General features: G+C 35.2%; 1 protein-coding gene across 1 annotated transcript; it reads left to right on the top strand.

The window, feature by feature from the left end:
- Positions 1–346: 346 nt before the first annotated feature.
- Positions 347–13,909, top strand: LOC117907185. Its single transcript, XM_034820627.1, has 11 exons — positions 347–718; positions 1,502–1,830; positions 4,760–4,837; positions 5,156–5,258; positions 6,680–6,768; positions 9,282–9,393; positions 10,609–10,662; positions 10,755–10,803; positions 11,819–11,919; positions 13,060–13,172; positions 13,288–13,909. Exons 1-11 carry the CDS (start codon positions 380–382, stop codon positions 13,634–13,636), a joined length of 1,716 nt encoding a protein of 571 aa, XP_034676518.1. The 5' UTR covers positions 347–379; the 3' UTR covers positions 13,637–13,909.
- Positions 13,910–15,908: the final 1,999 nt, after the last annotated feature.

Here is a 15,908-nt window from a genome sequence, read left to right as displayed (position 1 = left end):
TTATTCTTAAAAATCAAACTTTTTAAGAGTATGTTTGGTAATGATTTTAAAAAGTGTTTATAACTTTTTTAATACTTAAAAGATAAAAATTTTCAAGTGTTATAAAGGGTAGAAATATTTCTTAAAATCACTGTTAAACCCACTACAAAATTTAGGTAAATTGGGTTTGGGTTGGAGCCCAAATGCGTGACATGCGAAGACAATGAATGGGCCGGGCCAAGCCTAGCACCCAATGGTCCAGTCGGGCATTTTGACCCGACACAATCCCTGGCCGGGGTCGGGTCGTTTGAGAAAAAGCACCAAATATATACCATTTTGAAAAATCTGAGTTGTGACTTTAGTTAAGAGAAGCGAAGCTCAAACCCGAAACTCGACGTCGATGGGCCGAAGCAGCAAAACCAGGAAGCACAGACACTCGTCGTCCGACGACGACGACGGTGATGACACGGCCAATTCTTCTTCCTCGTCACCATCCCCGTCAACCTCTCACAAGCGACGCCGCCGGAGAAAAGAGAGAAACGAACGTTCCAAGAGGAAGAGAGAGTCGAAGCATCGGAGATCGCGTAGAGACCGCAGAAAACGGGTTTCTGAGTCCGAAGATGGTTCCAGATCTTCCACCGACGAAGATTCGGAGCTCCGGAGGTCTAGGGTCGAGCCCAGGGCCGTTGTGAGGTATATTTTGAAGAAGTTCCCTGGCGTGGCCACTGATTTGGAGCAGGTGTGCAAATTCTGAATCTTATTTAGGAACCCTAATTTTGATTATTTGGGTTGGATTTTACTTCTTTTTTTTTTTTTGTTTTTTTTAATTGTAATTCAGTTGCTCCTTTTTTTTTTTTTTTGAATAGTATTTATTTTTCTGTTCTGTGTTTTTGGAGACAAAATTTTGAAAGTTTTTTGAGGAAAATTTGATTTTTGTGTTTTGACTTTTGATAAACAATATTTTGGAATGTTTGGGAAAAGAATAAGTGAAGATGCAACAACCAAACACATATTTCTAAATAATTTTGTTTTAAAAACGAAAATAGAAACAGCCCAATTTGTAATTGTTTATTTACATTTTAATTCTGCATGAGAGTGTCTGATCAAAGGCAGTGTAGCAAGGAGGGGAAGATTTGTGAGTTGAGTTGTGTAGAGTTAAACCCTGCAAACAGAATTTATGGGGCGATGATAATTATATAAAAATGTTAAACTAATCTGTATTGATGCATGATATACATGATAAATTTGCTCCACCTTGGGTATATGTGTGCGGGTCTTTTGAAGTTTTCCTTGTTCTGGGAAGAATCAAATGCAACCATAAATTAAAATTAGAATCACGTCATTGGTTCATTTTTAGTATTGAAAATGTGTCATATGAAGGTTCTGTAATTTCATGCAACATTTATTTTTATAGTTCAATTAGGACAGGATGATTTCTAATTGTGATTATCTGCAGACATTCCTAGTATTTCTCAATGCATATGTGGTTGATTCTTCCTTGTAAACCATCTTTTTTACATAGCTTCTGCAAATGATTGATGATGGGCAAGCGGTCGACATCAAGGGATTATCAGAAAGATCTTTGATAAAGCATCTAAAGAAGTTATTCCTCTCATTAAACCTCAAGGAAAATGGTGATAGAGTTTTTCTACTACCTTCAAAAGTTCGTCCTACTTTGGAGGTTGTTGGACCCATGCTTCGGTCTAACATAGAACCTAAAGAGGAGCAGCTTGGTCATGTGCCTAATGATAAACTTTCATTACCACCTGAGGTAGAAGGAGGACAAGTGGTGGATGAGAATGATATGGTAGTACAGTGTCCAAAGGTTGATGCTTCACCTCCAAAAAGAAGGTAATTGAATAATATTTCCCAATTTAAGCAGTAATAAGGAACATATTTCCCCTTTATTAATGTCAATATTTCCTTTTAGTAAATACCCTTTTGTTTTTACATGTTAACAGTACTATTGATGTTTGGTAGTAGAAGTTGAATATGGAACTGTTGAATGGAATACAAACAATGTCATCTCTTGTGTGCTTTGTTTGTTAATAGTTTCTCAAGTAATCCTACCTGCTTAACTGCTTTCTGCTTTCTCAAGTAAGGGATACAGAGCTAAATGCTGTTTGAGAATATCAAATTTGTGTAATCATTTCTTGTTATGATAGCCCTAGTATGGAATTGCGATGAAATTAACAAAAATAGAGAATCAAGCTACCGTGAAGGGTATTGATTGAGACAAAGCCTTGATGAATGTTAAAGTTTAGAATGGTGTTAAAAAATAATCAATTTCTACATATTGCTGATCTTTAGTGCTACTTTTCTAAAATTAAGAACTTCATTTTCCCTTTATTGATTGTTCTTATGTTCCTTTTTTCCTAGATGTGTCTCCCTACTTGGGCAATGTCCACAATGTTAAGTTTCTGGTTACTTTATTAGAATCTTTTCCCCGTAGTTGAGAAAAATTGGAACCTTTTCCTTCTCCTTGTTGTTCAATTGCGCTTTCCTGATCATTTCTTCCTTGAACCTAGATGTGGGTGTGTAGGTTAAAGTTAGTTTGAGACTTGGTGAATCCATCCTTCCTTGATTGAGATTTTAAACTTAGTTAAGCATATCTTAAACCTAGGTAAGTAAGGTGACAAATGAAAATGCTTCTAAACATACAGCTATGTGAAAGATCAGCTAGCCGTTTTTATAATGTATTAGGTTAGCTAGTGTAAAATTAAGCCAAATCCTATTATCATCAGATACAAACATGGATTTTACTTGCCAAAAAAATGGAGGTTGTTTTCCAAAATTTACACATGCAGCAGTAAAATCAGCAATATCCAAAAAATTGGCCTGATGATATGACCTCCTTTTATGCAGGTACATTGGTCTAATATGTGAAGCATATGTTTCATTAAAACGGTTTATGCATGTGCTGAAATTGTAGGGAAGGGCAGAGAACCATCTGAATTCTTTATAGTTGAGTCAAGATAATATGACCACAATATAACCAATGTAATTTTGGTTTTCTGATAACAAAGAATATAAGAATTTTATAACTGGTCTAACAAGTGGATATATAATTCTTCTGCCCTAAATGAATTTGATCTCATTTGTAAGTGTCCAAGGAAGTGTTTGACTTGTATGGACATGGGTGTCTTTCAAAAAGTCTCTGATATGCTAGTCATTGACAGTTAATAGGGAGGACTATTTTTTCTTTTTCTTTTTCTTTTTCTTTTTGTTGATACATGACAATTTTTTGTTCTCTCCAGGACTCAAACCTGAACCCTGCCACATGCCCACCCCAACCCCTTGCCACTTTGAGCTAAGCCACAAGGACAAGTGAGGACTACATACACTTATCTTGATCAGAATATGAATATCAAAATGGAGGATAATCACTACCGAAAGTTAAATTTTCTCACTGGAAAACTTTATAGAATATACTTGGAGATGACTTCCATCCCTAAAGTGTTGAAATATAATGAAATGCTTCGCTGGTATATTAATTGCCTTAACCGGTATATGAAGGACATTTCTATTTAGTATCTTTTGGCCTGACTTGTCCTAATGTATGCAAAACCATTTTGGTGAATGTCACTTTTTGAGTTCATTCCATTTTGAGGTTGGTATCTCTGCTTACTAGACTGGAATTCAATCCATTATTAAATAGTGTTTAATGGTATTTTTTGGGTATTGACTATTGCCAACTTGGTAGATCTGATAGTTTTATGTGATCTAGTTTATCATCTTCAATGGAATTTTTTATTTGACAAGAATCTGTAAGTGGAAGTTTCATAGTGGTGTGGAAAATGCTCGGTGCCATTTGAGCTCAAAATTATACCTAATTTTTTTTATGATTGTCATTCATTCTTTTTTGTTTTTCTTGCGTATCTTCAGGTTTAACTTTTGTGTATACTTTGTAGCTATGTTTTTAATTTTGTCTCTTTCAACTATCATTGTTCCTGGTTGATTGAATTCATCAATTCTTCATCTTTGAATGCAGCACATCCTTCTTGAATTTTTGTGTTCAACCTTCTGCTTTTGTCAATCATAAATTCATACTTGTTCTCTACCTTAAACCATCTTCTCTTTGCCTTGTTCAGTCCTATATTTCTACTTACCTTCCCCCAAATGTCCATGAAAATCAATTCCAGACTATGAGGGCATTTGGTAAGTACTTAATACTTAATGCTTACTTAAGGCGAATTTCAAAGTCATTTTTAACTTCAAGTTATAATGTTAAGTTAATTTACCTAATATACTTGATATGCTTAATAACTTAAATTAAGTCATTAAGTCATATTAATTCAATAAGTTGATTTATCAAACACCTTCTAAGTCAACATACTGTAGTTCAAAGTAAGGTATTCCACATGTATATCCAAAATGAGAGGTTTTTATACATCCAAGAAAGATTAGTAAGCTCATGGGTCACTGACATGTAGCCAATTCAAATGCTGTATAAGTTGCTTTTTCTTAAGCATCTAGGGCCTTGATAAAGAAAGATGCTTCAATTGACATTGTTCTGCCACTAGTACTGACATGGTACTATGATGACTTGACATTTCATTTGTGCCAACATGTCATTGTTGAAAAGCCAACCTCTAATAAACTGCCTTTGGCCAGTTGTTTGCTTTGTTTGATCTTTTATATGATGATTGTCAGTTGTCTTTCAAAAATATATTAAACCATTTCAAGATGTTGACTAGTCATTTCATGAATTTTAAAAATATTTGGCAATTATTTCAGTTCTTGTTTACACTTTGCATCACATGATTAATGCCTTTTGCAGGGTGATTGGCCCTGAAATGCCATCTGCTGAATTACTTGCTGCTGCAGCCAAATTAACAGAAGCAGGGGCTGAGCTAAGGTATTTGGTGAAAAGATCCCATCAAATAGGTGCTATATTGGTTACAATTGTTGGGAGTTATGCTATCATATTTCTATATTCACTTGACAAAGACACAAAGTTGTCTTGTTCTTTATTTTTTATTTTTGGTTGGGCTGCTTGTTTTCTGCTGATTTATTTTTGAGATCTCACATCATCCTCTGCTGATCTCTCTTGAGTAATGATAATTTTAGCTGTCTATCAAAAAGGATATGGTCCATATTTTCTTTCCTATCTAATGTAATCAGCAGTTGGCTCAAGTTATAACTCTAATATTGTCTTACTAACATGTAATTTCAGGGAAGTGGAATTAGATGAAGATAGTGAATTATTTATAGGACCTCCTCCACCTGCTGTGGTTGCTGAAGCTGAATCAGCAAATGAAGCTGAGCGGTTTGAAGAGGTTCCTAATTCTGCCCTTTATGCACCTTTGATTAAATTTAAGAGAAGTCTTTGTTTGTGTTGTTTTGTCCTTTTTATCATGTGTTTGTCAAAGAAAGTTTACATTCCTAAATATGTTGAACTCATTGTAGTTGACGAGAAGTCTTTGTTTGTGTTGTTTTTAGTTGACTAGTACTTTGAACTAAGGAAGTTCGTTTTATTCTTTCTGTAGATTTGGTACTCAAATATGTTGTAAATTGTAAATGATTGATATTTGAAGTGTTTAGCATCTTGTTCCATAAATGAAAGATGTCAAATGCATTGGGAAATTCAGGTTTCATCTCTTCTTTCTTTTTCTTTCTTGTAATTGATATTAGAGCAGGAGAATTAACAGATCCATAAAAGAAAGAGTAAGACAGCACTAGTAGAGGTTTGAAACTCTACTGACATTACATGGATAAGTCATATAGTGTCTTGATGTCAGCATTATGCAACTGAAATTCAAATGGGTCCTACCAGCTTAGTTACCTGCCTTATATATAAATACATACATACATATATTTATATATATACTACCAGCCTTCAATAAAACTTAAGGTTTTTATGATGATTCCTAGTGTTTGACTAGTGTGATATTAATCATCTATACCTTGTTCTTTTTTTTCTTTCCTTCTTTTCCTGTTCTTCATCACTTCTCCAAATAATCAATTCTTTATTTTCCAATTGATATTTTCCTACATTTCTGGACATTCTTGTTTATCTACTTAACTGTAGGAGTTGATGTGCCTGCTGTATGCTTGTGTTTTACCTAGTAAAAACTGAAGATGAAAATACTAGTGTCTGATTAGGAAGGTGAATGTATGTATCACTTGTGCCCTCTTATTTTTATGAACATGAAAGTGGACATACGTCTTATATCAAGCCTTTTGAACAAAATGAATTGCCGAATACAAGAACTGTCATCTTCTCAAATAACATATTTGGTCTCTTGTGAACCCCAAATAATTTTTGGGACAGAGTTAAATGTACAGGTTAGTTTTTATATCTTCATTTTTTATCCCTCTAGGAACATTGGAGAGTGTTGTATTCTTATCATTAAGGCGAGATTAATAAAGTAGATCTTAAGGTCTTGAAATGCACTCTTGTTGAGTACTCGTCTGCTTAGAATGTGTGCTAGTGTTCTCTTCTGTGTATTAGAACTTATTGATGTAACCATCTTTTAGCTGTCTCCTTTTTTTATCAAAAGGAAGAAATTGACCCTCTTTCTTGTAAGGTAATTGATGTAGATTTTTGTAATGCTGTCAAGAAAACATTCATATCAGTATGTCCTTAGGATGCTCTATCTCCAGCATACCTTATTTTGCTTATAATTATGTCTAGAACTCTGCCTTGGTAGTTGCATTTGAAGGCAATAACTCATCATTTTTCCATTTCTTTGATCAGGTCACTAGGATTATGGGCGTTGAGACTGACAGCCCATATGATGTTCTAGGAGTGAACCTAAATATGTCTGTTGACAACGTAAAGAAAAGGTAAGTTGTTAATTACATTTTGCTGAAAGTTGGAGCTTATCTCATTTCTGTTTGTATCAGATGTGATTTTTCTAACTGTCAGATATTTCTACAGAATCTGATGGTTTTTTTTTATTAGGATTGAATGTTTTGTTTTTCCACTGAAAATTTTGATTTCTTTGTTTCCTGTTGTTTTTTAATGAATATAATGAATGGATTGGTGTCCTTTCGGTACTTGAGAATTCTTTCAAATACAATTTAAGTGGCTTCTGTTTTCCGCACCAATTTTGCAAATTGATCCTGCATGTTACAAAATTTATTAAATAGAAGTGCAAATAAGGATGGAGCACTTCAGTACAAAATCTGAACTTCAAAGCAAATCTAGATAAAGATGGAACTGTTGTTAAACAACCAATTTTCCTAAAACTTTAAGCTTGTAGGATTTGGGCTCACAATTATATCATGCACTAACACCCTCCCTCACATGTAGCCTCCATTTTTGGGCTTACACCTGAGTGTAATAAATTGGTTAAATAAACATGCAATGGTGAGGTCCGAACACTTGACCTCTCACTAAACAAGGCTCTGATACCATGTTGAACAACCAATTTTCTTAAAAGCTTAATCTTGTAGGACTTGGGCTCACAATGTATATCACTTTAACAATTGCAACAACAAGAATAAACATAAAAAAACACTCCAATTTGTTTTGGTAGGAAGGACCTTATTTATAGATTCTTTGTGACTTTCTAGGTATAAAAACTTTCTAACGATGAGATTTTACCATCACAAAATGGAGTATGATTCTGAATTTCTCTAAAACAATGAATTTCTTGTAAACACATATCAAGGTGGTTTACAAGCTAACACTCATAATTGAACTGGAAATAGAATCTCAAAGAAAATATAGGCACTTAGTACTTCAAAGAAATAAAGCAAAGATAACCCATGTAAACTTGAAGTCATATTTAGACAGCACCAGATGTGAGGCTGTACAGAAAAAAGAGAAATAAAAAGAAACAAGATTCTTTGACTAAAAGTACAACCCAAAGATAAAATCCACAAGGGAACATCTTCCAAGACCAGCTCACATGTAGCATCTTCTTTTGTGTTTGGAAATGATAAATTCCATGCCTTCAAAGGTCCTCTTGTTAGTCTCCTTCCATATGCACCATATGAAACAAAGGGGGGTTGTCCTTCACACCTTTCTCCTATTTTTCTTGACAAAATTATCTGTCAACTAACACATGTCTCTTCAGCGAGGGAGGAAACACCCAAGATATTTGGAATAAGGAGAAAACCAGATAACACAGCACCCAAGCAACCAGGCAATGGAACAAAGATGATTCACTAATTTTCATTCCTATTACACAAACATCACCAACTCACAAAGCTTAATCCCCTTACACTGCCGTCTGGACAAAGAAAGCCACTTTTGGTGACATGGTTGTTTACCATATCTTGTTAGTGGGGGAAATGGCCTCCCTGTGATGCTAGCAGGTGGTAGTAATATTTTTCTGAAAATTCCCCCTATTTGATTTTCCATCCCAAAAAGTCTCTCCTCAGCTAGATCATGCGTGGTTAATTGCTTACAATAAGTCCACCATCATCTCTTATTCTCAATCTTGAATTCTCTCCCAAAACCTTAGATTTGAGAAAGTTCCAGGCTCCCAGAGGGCCCAATAAGTGGATACTAAAGCCTCTTTGCCTGGCTACAGAAAACAACTCTGGGAAAGGTGAACAGTGCAGGATCTCCCTCATAAAAAAATATACAAAAACCTCACTCTTCCCCATTACTCAGAGAGGAGAGGAATTTAAAAAATCCATCCCACCCCCTCCTGTTGGAATAGGAGAGCAACACTGGCTAGGTCTTGGCCATTATATACATGTCTTAAAGGATTTTAATCTTTTTCTTCCCTGATATATTAGATCTTGCTGGAATTGCATTTTCCACATCACCTAACCAGGTGTCCCCAAACCCTAGGAAGTGATAGGCAACAGAAAGGAGGATGCCTTTTTGTGGCCTTTGGAAAATAATCACTAGGGAGAAGAAAAAATGAGAATCTAATTCATTTCACAATGAAGGACAAGTACTCGATAAAGCCTTCCTGCCTTTATCCTGGGAAAGTCAAAGGACTAATTGAGTTTATAGAAGTATTAATTTTGATAACAAGAAAGACCTTTTTTATAGTGTTTTTACGTTGAATTTGACTTTAATCGGATTATACGACATCACTATATAATGTGGATTGTGTTTTCTGGAAACAGCTCTTGTGAATACAATGCATGCTGCATCACTACTTTTGGCAAGTAAAGGAATGGCTTGCTTCCTTTTAATATGTTTAAAACTGAGTTGTAGACTGAGATACATACTATTTTTCACATTTTTTTGTCTTAATTGATAGATGGAATGTTTATTTATAATTCACATATTCATTTTTCTTTTGTCTGTGTGGTCATGAATTTACATTTGTAACTTGTTCTTGCTAAATGATCTTTCTTCACCTAATAGATTTTCCTTATTATTTGCTTAGGTACTGGAAGCTGTCTCTCATGGTGCATCCCGACAAATGCCCTCATCCTCAAGCTCATCAAGCATTCATCATATTGAATAAAGCTTTTAAAGATTTACAGGACCCAGATAAGGTGAGTGTGTTGACTGGTGGGTGGGTGGTTGGATGTCCTTATGTGTAATTTTTTGAATCAGTCACTTATTTTTCAAAGGTTTTATATTAATTGGATGTCAGCAGGGGATATGATTTTGGGTCTTACAGAGGAAAGTGGTCCAAAATTCCAAATAGTGCCTGTCAGAAGGATTAAACAGATTAGTTTTGTCAGAATGATGAAAATGCATTGTCAGTCCAAATAAGAATACTGATAAATAAGTGTGGTTTTACTTGAGAGTTGTTGAAAGATTATATGAAAATAAAGTAGGGGAGTAGAATACAGACGTGGTAGTAGGCATGATGAAAATTAGCAAAGAATCAAGCAGCGCTAAAAGTGCTAAAGCTAGTGAACCAATCCTAAAAGGAGAAAAGTTTAAGAAGCCTATAATAATGCTTTCAGACATGGACCATCAACTCAGCAGGAGTAAATAGATGTGCATTTGGGTTTTAACTTTATGGATTTCCAGAAAATCTAACTCTGAAGGAAAACATTTAGTATCTTCAGAAAGAAGGTTGTTGAACCATATGAAACACCTTTTGATTTTTTAAAATTTACAGAGCTGAGGAATAACCATATGAGCTCATTAGAAAGGTGAATGTTAAGGCAACTGGAAATAGACTGGTTAAAGATTTTCTTATGGTTATATTCAGGAACTGGTTACACATTTCCAAATATACACCCGACTTTAGATAGCTAGGAGTTTTCAAATTATTTGGCTAATTTACTAAATTCTTTGGGTTATTCATCTGAAATTAGTCAAGATAATAATGTTAAAAGTTACCCATATTTACTATAATTTCCTAAATTTTTTCTTTTTCAGTCCAAAAGTTTGAATTTACAGCAAATTATTTGATTGAGTAGTGTGCCTCATCCCATATTTGCTTAATTTATCTGGGAGTAGTCTTGATCTTCATTGGCAAGAAGATGTCCATTTCTCTCTTTTGTAGAGGATTCTGATCCTCCATTATCTGTGGCAGAATAGTTATGGCTTTTGTTATTTGGCTTTTGCCTTTTTTTTTTTTGAGAACAGTCTCTTCTTCCTCTCTGTTTATCTGTTTCTGTAAATCTCTCTTCAGTACTAGAATTCTGGTTTCCTATGGAAGATGCTCCTCTTCTAGCCTTCTGTAAATTTTAGTTAGCACAGTTTTTCATCTGGGTATTCAATTAATTTTTTTTTTTTTTTTGGTGGTATAGCGAAAAGCACTGGATGAGAAAATTAAACTGAAGGAGGAACAGGAGGCATTTAAGGTATTTTTTTTTTCTGAAGTACTGATCTAGTTATAATCTGTAGAGTTGATCAATGGCTAATATTTTATACAATTATTTTTTCACTTTTGTAGGCTGAGTTGAAAGCCATGCGTGAGGCTGCACATTGGAGAAGATTGCAAGGTTTGCTATTTCATGCTAAAATAAAGGATGTCTGTCTGTGTGGTGATGGTGGAATGGGGTTGTGCTTGCCAACCCAAATTTCTTCTTTTCCCTTTGAATCGTTAGGAAATATTGTCATCAAATAAAAAAGGAAAAGTAGAAAACTGAGAAAAGGCAAAAATAACTGCTTTTGGTTGGGTGCACGTTGTGGTAGTGGGGAGGGGGATGTGGTTGGTGTTGTGAAAATAAGAGTGTGTTCATTTCTGTTCTGTCCTAATGACAGAACCAGGTGGGCTCAATTCCCACTAGGGACAAAAAATACCCTATCAAGAAGAAAAGCAAAAGAAAACAGAACTGGAATGGTGATGACATCTTCGGGAAGTAATATTTTATTTATAGTTGTTGATGGGTGAAAATCAGATCATTAAAACATAATTCAAGGATAGGCAGTTTCTGCAAATCAGGTTGAGTGGAATGCTGACATGTAAACAGTTGACTTGGATTCTTGTTGACAAAGATTATGTTTGCTTAAATAACCATTTCGAGGAAGATGTAATCATGGCATTTACCAACTCTAGTTATTAAATGAAAAAGAATTAGAAAATGTTAAGCTACCAACCTTCCCTAAAGGAAGCTGAGAGACTCAAATTTGAGACCTCAAGCTCTAGTATCATGTTGAATAGCCAACTTTCCTAAAAGCCTAAGTTACTGGGATATATGAGCCTACAATGTATATCAAACCAATAGAAAAAATGAGAAAAGGTGGCAAGAATTGCACTAGATTGGGAGATGTTAGTTTTAACCAAAAGGAGATTTCTGCCAAACTAATAATTGTGTGCATTAGGCATTCACAGTATATTTGGTTTGCAATATAAGATTTATTTTAAAATGCTCCTATACAAGTTGCATATTCAATCCCAGAAATTTATCGGTCCTGGTATTTTCAAATCATGTATCATCTTTCAAGGATTTTGAACAGCTCTGATCTTGTTAAAACGCTTTTGATGTGAAAATGAGAATGCTGTTGCATTGGCAGGTATATCCATGGAGGGGGATGATGAGCTCCTGGCAGACATGGAGGTGAAAGTAGAACCAAAAAGAGATGAGTGGATGACAACTCTACCTCCAGAAAGAAAAGTAAGCCTCTTTTAGATCCTTTCATTATCCTGTTTTGTGTTGCATCAATGTATAACCTTAGTTTTGAGGAAAATCCAAGAGAATTTTTGGAAACTGAAGCATCATATGAACATAGCATGAGACTCCTAGACATGATTAACGATTTATATAAATCTGTCTTAATTACATGTGCAAACAAAAATGCTCAACAACACTCCAATCACAAGACATAAAATGTAGGTTCCACTTGATGCTCATCCTTAGTGTTTCTCATCAGTGTTAATATCTGCCCATTCTTCTTTGTCTATTAATTGCAGTTATTTTTCGTTATTTATCAATAATAAAATGATGAAATATGAACTCGGTCATTGGGGCAGCAACAGTTCCCCTATTCATTCTTCTCAATCTTGCTTCTTTCCCCTCCATTTAGAGGGTTAATTGGAAGTCAATTGAGCTCTTATTTTGTGATAAGTATAACCATTTTTGGGACCTAGCACAACTTATAAAATCTGTACTAAAAGCCCTCAAAAGCATAGAACCTGTTAAAACTCATTGAATAGTGAGGCTTAAGCTTCTTATTAAAAATATACCAAAAACCCATGAAAGTCGGAAATCCATTAAAGCCCTTTAGATATTTGAGGTCCTTGAAGCTACAAGCCTTGACAGGATGTGGCTTAAGCCTTAATTACCCTAAATGAGGCTATGGCCTCAAGGCTAATTCATGAAGTCTCACCTTGAGGTGAGCCTCGAGGTGTAAGCATCAATAGCCTTTAAACAATTGTTGAGATGCACTATTGAAGATGAATATGCATGTCACTAGTTAAGGCACTTTGAAGGAAGTTTAATTTTTCATACAATTAAACGATTTCCCATGGTTCTTGTACCAGTTCTAGGCGCTTTGAGTTGTTACATATGAAAATATGAGTCATGGAAAATGATGGGAGTCGTCACTTTGTTTGATAATTGAACATGCTAATAATGCCATTTCTTAAAATCCAAAAGATGATCTTAAACAAAATACAGAATATACTCATTTCAAAATGGAGTACTGCTAGAACAGCAGAAATGCTTTTTTATTTCCAGAGGATGTCAAACTCCTTATGCCTCCTTATTAGTTGTCTACAAAGTAACAATTTGAACTCATATTGTATTATTCCACAGCCCGGTATGACCATGCAGTCCACAAAGTTTAGCAGAAGCTCTAAGGAAGGACGTGGTGATACTAGTGTTTGGACTGATACTCCTTCAGACAGAGCACAGAAAGCAAAGATCAAGTATTTATATGCTCCTTTTAATATTTGGAATGCTATGGGTCAGCTCTCCCTGCTTGGTTGTTATCTTCGTGTTGTTCAAGGGATTTTTATAACTTAATTTAGTTTCTTATCACAGTTATTTAGAAGCATATAATGAGGCTGCAGCACTTGCTTCAAATGAAATAGAAAAGAAAAGAACAAGTAGTGATGCAGATTTGGTGGACAAATACAATAAAGCCAAACGATCAAAGTCATTGGTGCAGAAGCACCACGAAGAGGCTGCTAGTAAAGGGTCAAAGCGGAAAGCAAAGCAGCAGCCACAGCTGGAGAAAGAAGAATGGGTGGGACAACACCCTTGGAAACCTTGGGATCGTGAGAAGGACTTGACGGCCGGGCGGCAAAGTGTGAAATTGGATGCAGATAACATGGTTGAGGGTTTGGCTTCAAGGTTTTCTTCAGGAAACTTTCAAAGGAACTTCCTATAGGCAATCTATATCAATATCAGTTTTGTTTTTGTACTTTAACAATCTTGTTTGCCTCCTTGGATGCATCTTTCCATAGAAATCCAGTTGTTGGGCCTTGCGTATTTCCATGTATTGGTTGCTTACATCTTGGAACAGGCTTCTTATCATAAGTATTACTGTATTATCTCATACACCACATATAATAAACATTTCAACTTAGACGAAAGTTAGGATTGAGCTTGAGGCTTGAGTTGATGCTTTAATCTGTCTGCTTTAAACCTCAAATTCCACCCAGAAATTTGCATTTGTTATCAATTGTTATATTTGTCATTTAAGATGAGCTTTCATATATAATATTTTATCTTCCCACTATTATTGAGTATATATTTTTTTATTAATATTTTTGTCAATATTGGTTACTTGTAAACAATGGTTGGGTCATGTTTTACCAGTAGTATTCAACTAACTGCTTGGCTGCCTCATGTTGATTTCGAATTGGAAATTACTCTAATATGGTATCAGAGTGTATCTAGTTCTTCTCTGATATCAATAGTAATGCAATTTTTAATGGGTCTTAATGAATCTTTTGCTCAGACTCGCACTTAAATTCTGCTAATGGATCTGATCACATTGATCTCTTAAGGTGTTTGCGCTTATTGTTCAAGAGGAATGTCAGCTATCTATCGGCTATGGAATTTCGTCTTCATTGAGTCCGATTAGAATTTCTGATTCATCCTCTTCTATGGTTGCTTCGAGTTTCACTCCCAAACCTCGGCGTGATCGTCCTATCTGCACTCACAGTAGTCTCTAAGGGCATACCATGGACAAATGCTATAAGCTCCATGGGTATCCCCTTGGATATAAACCCAAATTGAAGTCCTCTGAATCCGAAGGCCAAATCAATCAAACCTTTAGGGTTGTTTCTGAGCAATTGGACTAAGGGTCTCCATTGCGTTCTCTCTCTACGGCTCAATGTCAACAACTTATTGCCTTGCTAAGCTCTCAACTGCAACAGAGCTCCTCTTCCTCTTTTGCTTCTCCGTTAGGGCCTTCTATCTCCAGCTTCAATGCTATTGTTTCCTTTTCTACTTTGAACTTTTCCATTTCTCTTACCTCTTGGATTTTGGATACCGGTGCAACACACCACATTTGTTGTTCATTATCCTTATTTGCTCATTCTGTTTCTATTTCTAATTCTTGTGTTACTTTTGCCTAATGGCCATTTTGTTTCCATCACTTGTATAGGCATAGTTGTGTTATCTCTTACTTTCGTCTTGTTCATTCCCCAATTCAAATTCAATTTGGTCTCTGTTAGTGTTCTCACTCAAAGTTACTCATATTCTGTTAGTTTCTTGTCCAATTCTTGTGTCCTTTAGGACCCTACACATGCCAAAACAATTAGGATGGGAAAAGACTTGGGAATCTATACTTGTTAGACTTCACTAGTTTTTCTCTCCACAACCAAGATGTTTTTGTTTCTTATAATGGTGTTTATTTCCAAAAATATTTTGTGGCGTTACCGTTTGGGCCATCCTTCTTATGACAGATACATGTACTCAAAAATAAATTGTCACTTTTTTATTGTTCTAATGAACCTATTCATTGTTCTATTTTCCATTTAGCTAAACAGAGACGCTTACCTTTTGTTTCTAATAATTTGTTATGTAATACACCATTTCAATCGATCCATTGTGACATATCGGCTCATTTCACACATTCACTATTAAAGGTTACAAATACTTCTTGACTATAGTGGATGATTGTACACGTTTCACCTAGATTTATTTATTGTGTTCGAAGTCTAATGTTGTCATGGTTTTTCTTGAGGTTTTTGATCTAATCTAGATGCAATTTGGGGTTAAAATCAAATTTGTCTGCTTTGATAATGCCCTTAAACTAGTTTTTTTTTCACAAGCACGACATTGCCTCTTTCCACTCCTATGTCGATAGGTCACAACAAAATTTTGTTGTTCGACATAAATGTCAACAACTGCTCAGCGTAGCTCAGGATTGCATTTCCAATATCATATTCCACTTGTCTATTGAGGTGATTACATTTTAACTTCTTTTTATCTCATTAATAGGACTCCATCTCCACTCCTTTCCTATAAAACTCATTTTGAACTTCTTATGCACAAAAAGCCTAGAAGAAATTATAGTTGTAGGCTCACAAAACTGAGTCACTAGTTCTATTGATATCTTTCCATATTCTACATCCCATCCTTTGTCCCAAGTCCTTGATTACCACAAGTTGTCTCCATCCTATAGGCTTTTTATGTGTAAGTTTTCTTCC

This window comes from Vitis riparia, chromosome 18 (genome assembly GCF_004353265.1).
Source record: "Vitis riparia cultivar Riparia Gloire de Montpellier isolate 1030 chromosome 18, EGFV_Vit.rip_1.0, whole genome shotgun sequence".
In the NCBI taxonomy this organism is placed as follows: domain Eukaryota; kingdom Viridiplantae; phylum Streptophyta; class Magnoliopsida; order Vitales; family Vitaceae; genus Vitis; species Vitis riparia.
This window is presented reverse-complemented; position numbering and strand designations above follow the sequence as displayed.